Source organism: Austrofundulus limnaeus, unplaced genomic scaffold (genome assembly GCF_001266775.1).
Source record: "Austrofundulus limnaeus strain Quisiro unplaced genomic scaffold, Austrofundulus_limnaeus-1.0 Scaffold55, whole genome shotgun sequence".
In the NCBI taxonomy this organism is placed as follows: domain Eukaryota; kingdom Metazoa; phylum Chordata; class Actinopteri; order Cyprinodontiformes; family Rivulidae; genus Austrofundulus; species Austrofundulus limnaeus.
Genome location: NW_013952457.1, coordinates 1,627,876 through 1,634,068, shown reverse-complemented (window position 1 = coordinate 1,634,068; position 6,193 = coordinate 1,627,876). Strand labels below are relative to the sequence as shown.

Sequence of the window (6,193 nt, the reverse complement as noted above, 5' to 3'; positions counted from 1 at the left end):
TGCATGAATGAATAAAGCAAGGCTTTGGGCATGCTTTTTTATGAGAGTATAACATTATAACATGATATAAAACTCAAAATAATTGATTTTACATGATATTGCCCCTTTAACTCCTGCTTTCTTGTTTTCCTCAGGTCTTTTGAAGATGCACTGGTCCCCGGAGCACACTGCCCCCTTATCTCAGTGGCCTGAGCAGCACCTAGATGTCACGTCCACCACGTCCCCGCAATCTGCCCATAAACAAGACCCTTACAGTACAGCTGCTCGCCGCGGCTACGGACCCACGGGTTATCCTTGGGCCAGTGATGACATCTCAGCCCTCACTGCTTCTTCACTCCTAAAACGCTATGCTGAGAAGTACTCGGGCCTGGAGCTGTCGTATGATCGCCCCGCTGCAGGCTCCTACACAGAGTCTGGAACTTTCCTAAAAACTGAGCCTGAGCCCTGGGCTTTAGGTCAGGGTATAGAATGCTACCCTGGATTGGAGGCACTTACGGGCTCCAAAGTGGGCTCTGCCTCAGTGGGAATCCCAGCCACGGGGAGCGTAACAGTAGTGAGCAGTAACTTGGCCTCGGAACCAGGTTATAGCGGCGCTGGCTCCTGCAACGCTCCATCATCTCAGGAATACCCTCCAGCCTACAACAGCACCTACCTGCCCTCGGGATACTGCCCTCAGCCCGGCACAGCACTTCCCCCCGCCCCGCTACACTCCCTGCAGGCCACACCCACTCTAGTGTCCAGCTACAGTGCCAGCACTCCGGTCTACAACTACCCACCAGGCTGCTACCCTCAGACCAGCCTGTCCTCTGGCTACAGCCACCCCAGTGCGTCTTACTTACCCTCAGGAATCAGCGCTCCCACTCCCCTGACCCCTCGGCCCWCCGTGGTCGGAGGCAGCTACGGCTACCCGTCTCACAACCTCGGCGGGAGCGCGGAAGCAGGAGTGCCACTGAAACGCAAGGCCTTTGAGATGACGGGCGAGGTGCAGGAGGAGGCGGAGGCAGAGGGGTCGCGCTACAAAAAGTATGCCGGCGATCAAGGAAACGGTCAGAGCAAAGGCAGCGGGCAGGCTAACGGCTATGGTATTAGTGGCTCAGCCTCCGACCCACAGGCCTACAAAGCTGCGAAGCCGCTGATATCTCCTCCTTATGGTGGCTCAGGAGACTTTAGCCCACCGTCCGGCCTGGCAGGGGAGAGCGTATCAGTGGAGCAGAACTTTCCTCAGCAGCAAAGAATGTCCATGAAAATACCTGCACCTCACACACGTGCAGAGGACCCCAGCGGTGGCCGCTGATAGCCCTTAGAACAAAGGCCAGACTTTTCAGGTGAAAAGTGTCATTTCTCTGCCAAACACTAGAGGGATCAGGACTTTTACCTCTGGTGCATGTTTAACATCTTTATCAATGTTTCCAAAGACTCACATAGATGCGTTGGCCTCAAAGGTTGAGATAAGTGTTGGGTTGAGCCATTCTCCATATAGACAGCATCAGGAAAGTCTAAATATATGAGTGTCTGTTCTGTTTTTCTCAGGATAATGTTAATTTCCAGTCGCCTACTATGGAAGCAGCACTGCAGCATGTCTGTTTAAGAGGTTGGTGTTGTTCYTTTTGGCCATTATGTGTTTATAAAGGCCTTTGACTGCAATATGTTCAATAACACCACGAAGAAAAAGAAAAAAAAACTTACATTTTTGACCAAAAATGAAAGCGAGCAATAACTAAAAATGGTGAAATTACCATGCTATTTCAGCACAATCACTTCTACATAGCTGACTGCAAGGCTTGGTGATTTTATTTTTTGTTTTTTGGCCTTGACAGATGAATGTTCCTTCATAAATTATTCTTGATCTTTTGTAGTGGTTATCGTGCCTCATTCTTTATATATTTTCTTTGTGGAGCCCAGCCTCTTTTTTAATTCAGCTTTTATTTTTGAACAGGTTTTTTTTGTCCACTTTGTACATACAAAGCTGCTTWTTAAGTGAGTGTGTAAAGTGAACTTAAAGCCACCCTTTGAACCTAAAAGGAAGTGAGGCTCTGTGGAAGAAAATATGAACAATAAATATCTTGCCTGTTGTAGACAGCTTTTTGAATAGCCTACATTTGTAAAAGAAAAAARAGAGAGAGATTAGTTCTGTTGGATAAGCTGACAGATAGCTGGTTGGTTTGCTATGAAGTTCAATTAACAATCTAGAAAAATAATTGTGGTTTTTGACGTTGCTCTTTTATAAAACTGTTCATCACTGTAACATTTACATAACATTTATTCACATAGAAATCTATGGTTATTTTAAACATAAATAGTGGCAGCAGCCTGGCCCACTTCTGACAAGAATGTTACAATATTTCTACCAGAATAGTTGCTTAATGCAAAACTGATGCACAAAGAGTAACTTATCGCCCATAATTCTGGTCAGAATTAAGCCTTTCCTCCAATCTGATTCAGTTCACAAAGCTGTCTACAGCAGAGAAGATATTGATGATTTCAAACATTTCCACAGAACCTCACTTCAAAAGATGAACATTTTGTTGTAGAAAAAGACTGATAAATAAGAGAAATGGAAATATGTCTATCTTCATTTTAAAAAATACGACATTTAGCATTCTCCAAATCACAAATTAGATTATTGTCAGATAAAGTGGAAGAAATGCTTAATGACATATCCAGTCCATCTGATACTAATCTTCACTCCGAGCCATTTGAAGGCTGATTGTTGCAGTTTGGGTGGGGGAATTGGGGGGGCTATGCAGGCTTCTGTGGAGGATTTGTGCTCTGAACTGAGTGCCTCGAACACTTTTCTCCCCCCACCCCCAATTCTTTATGAAGAATTGCCTGCTTTTCTGCTATGATTTACTATTCTGTTCTTTGATATGCAATCTGTTTACTTAATGCCTCTCAGAAAGATGATTTCTAGTTGTGTAATGGAATACTCAGGAAGAATATTGTTACCTCAGACTGATAAAATAAGAATGTATGTTATGACCTTTAGGTGTTAGATAGCTTTATGGAGCAAGATGAAAGAAAACGGAGCCATGGCTGAAACTTCAGGGAAACTGATGAAACAAAGTCTTCTGTAATAAAATATAACGTGCGCACATGCAAACACCATCCCTCAGCTGAGTTAGCTCTGGGAAACCTTTTCTACCAAGGCCCRAGATGTTGAATGTAATTCAGATTTTCTTGTTTTCTTTTTTTAAGGACAATACATGCCATTATGTACATCAATGATGTTTTAGAAATATGAAACTTATTTTCTTTGTGTATAGATGTAATTCTCTTCTAGGTTTTGATGGAGAAAATTAACGATACGTTAAGTGTTAGTGTAGTGAAAGTTGACATAGTGGTTTGGCTGACAAAATGTCAAACAAATAGCACTCCTGAAAAAAACTTACATATCAGAATCTAAACACACTGCATTATATCATCTGCAGTAGAACTGTTTATTAAAGAACTCAAGTGTCGTCAGTATTTTTCAATCAGATTTTGAATTTATTTTAAATCTAAATTCAAAGCAACTAAAGGCTTATTAATAAAATGTTTGTTATTATTAAAACTATGAGACACAGCATCTGTTATTCAGGGCAACTAAAAGCATATGTTATGTCACTTTTGGAGAATTAAATTGTTTTAAGACCAGACCTTCTCAAAATGGGGTAGAATGAGAAAAATAGTCTCTAAGTATACAATACTGTTATTTTACCCCTGATTCTTTGAGCTTTTAAGCGCTTAGCTACAAATAAATGCTCTTCAATAACTTCTTTAACACGTCACAACAGTTCTTTGCTTTTTCATGGTGTTTCTCTCATTCTTTGATGGAATCAAAATGGACTTTTGAATTTCTCTTTGTCATTTAAACGGATATTTGATGTATCTTGTACATTCTCTAACTGTTCTACCTCATTTAAAAGACTTTGTGCATGAAAGTATTTCATGTCATTTTCAACATGCCAGTTGATGAAGCAATGTTTTTATAGTCTACCTCACTAAAAACTGTTCTGTCATGAAAATGAAAAATATACCAAAAATATACTTGACTTTGTCTTTTTCATTGTGAAAAAAGTAACAACTCAACAGACAAGGTTTTGTTCAACTTTCTCTGTGCACTATGAGAAGATGCTATAATTTCTTTATAATTTATTGACCTATCTATTCACCATTCTTTTTCTATTTTTTGCCATGTATTTCAACATTAGTATAAAGTTTTAACCTCTGTTTCCAAAAAGACATATTTTCATCATCTATATGCTATGCATATATTTCTCTCAAACTGCTCTGTTAAAAATATAGCTTCAGATCTTGTTTATTTTGGAACTAAAATGTTTTTCAGGGTTTTGATTTTACTTTTGAATAATACAATTTTTGAAAATTTGAACAAACTTCCATGAAAGTTATGTAAAACAACAAAGAAACTAAATTTCTCTGAAATTCATTTGAAACATCTGGATCTAAGTTAATTGATTCTGAATTTCATCCGCTGCTGACATGCCAGACAGATTATAGAATTATATTCAGATTGTTGATGTCATAACTAAACACACCAACCATGTTATCAACCAAAATACTAACATTTTATGTTGGAATAGCTCTGGGAGGAAAAAAATATATACTAAAGTGAAGCAGCGCCTTTGTCCTTATAGTTGTAATTCATCTATTCATCTGTGCCAGATGCTTCTGAGGGCTTGTTTCTTTATTTTCTGAAATAACTTTCTATGTATATATGTCTAACTATGATAACTGATCAAGAATGGATTTTAAGGAACCAGTGTTTGCATAATTGATAGCAAACAGTCTTATCTCATTAAGAAATCATTTTAAACTATTTAGCTGTGTTTTACATGCAAACATTGACCAATGAATGAAGTATCTAAACAGAAACTTTATCTCTAAAATGTGATTTGTATGTTATCTTTCCGTCTGCCTTCAAAAATGACACAAAAACAAGTACAGTACTGACACCTACAGGCCATTTTAACCTATTTAAGTTTATTACTTACAGATTACACACATAACATATACAGTTATGCAAAGATTTTTTTTGTTATTATGAATAATTGGGCAAGCTACTGTAAGTCTGGATCATAAAGTATATTGTTTGTTATATATAGTCTGCTTTTTGATCTTGTAAAACTAGGATTTTTTATATATATTACATTTCTACACAATGAGGTAGTTCCTTCATGTCCCACTAGAGGGCGTTACACAGCTGTAAGAAACCTTTTGAAGACTTTATTAGAATAAACAATTGGTTACCAGGAACAGTGCTAACAGACAGTGCCACAGATAAAACAGTGGTGGTTTGCTATCCTTTAACCTGGAAAAAAGGGCATTTTTAAATATTTTTTTATTCGGTGAAATCTGGTGATCTGACTTGTTTCTCTGTGAGATATTGTGGGACGATGAACTCATAAATCCAAGCCTGTGCAACCATGTGTGAATGTGAACACCATGGTCTTCTGTTTGCATACAAGAAAAGCAAGAAAGGGAGTACTGAGTGTGCCACATAAACAAAGATAACCACAACCTTCACAATTGGATCACATTGATTCCCTGAAGACAATCTCCCTGTTTCCTATGAACCCCCCAACAAATCCCCACCAATGTCCCACTTAGCCCACACCCAGCTACTCTCTGTAGCTAAACCTAAAGAAAGTCAACCCTTTGAGCTTCCAGCACAAAACATGGAAAAGACCTGAAGCACAATTCACATAAAATCCTGCTCAGTGCAGTGTTCAACTGTTAAATCAGACTGTCAGTGTGGCTCAAAGACAAACATTTAAGGCAATGTGCACTTCATTGTTTCTGATTTACTCGTGCTCTTGAAGAGGCTCCCTCTCCTCCTGCTTTGCTTGCTGTGGATGAGGAGGTGCCTTATAGTGCACTGTACAGTCGGAGCCTGTTGGGAACATGCTGCTGACTCAGCCCAGGCCACTGCATTCATCTATCTGCACTGCAGTGTTGCCTCTGCTTAGCCTCTCGCACTCCTCCCTCATTCAGTGCCACACACACACACACACACACACACACACACACACACACACACACACACACTAACAAGAGTTTCATCAATCAGTTCACAGAAAAGACACCCTTCTCTCCCATTTATGTACCATCCCACTCCTGAACACTCACACAGTCACACACACACACACACACACACACACACACACACACACACACACACACACACACACACACA

General features: G+C 39.8%; 1 protein-coding gene across 2 annotated transcripts in view; it reads left to right on the top strand.

Moving 5' to 3' along the window:
* Positions 1 to 4,031, top strand: part of si:dkey-195m11.8 (putative fidgetin-like protein 2) — a 13,983-nt gene extending 9,952 nt beyond the window's left edge. For both annotated transcript variants that reach the window (XM_014009146.1, XM_014009147.1), the window contains one exon: positions 135 to 4,031. In XM_014009146.1, the coding sequence (XP_013864600.1) occupies positions 135 to 1,294 (1,160 nt within the window). In that variant the 3' untranslated portion in view covers positions 1,295 to 4,031. The remainder of the gene's footprint in view (positions 1 to 134) is intronic.
* The last annotated feature ends 2,162 nt before the right edge of the window (positions 4,032 to 6,193 follow it).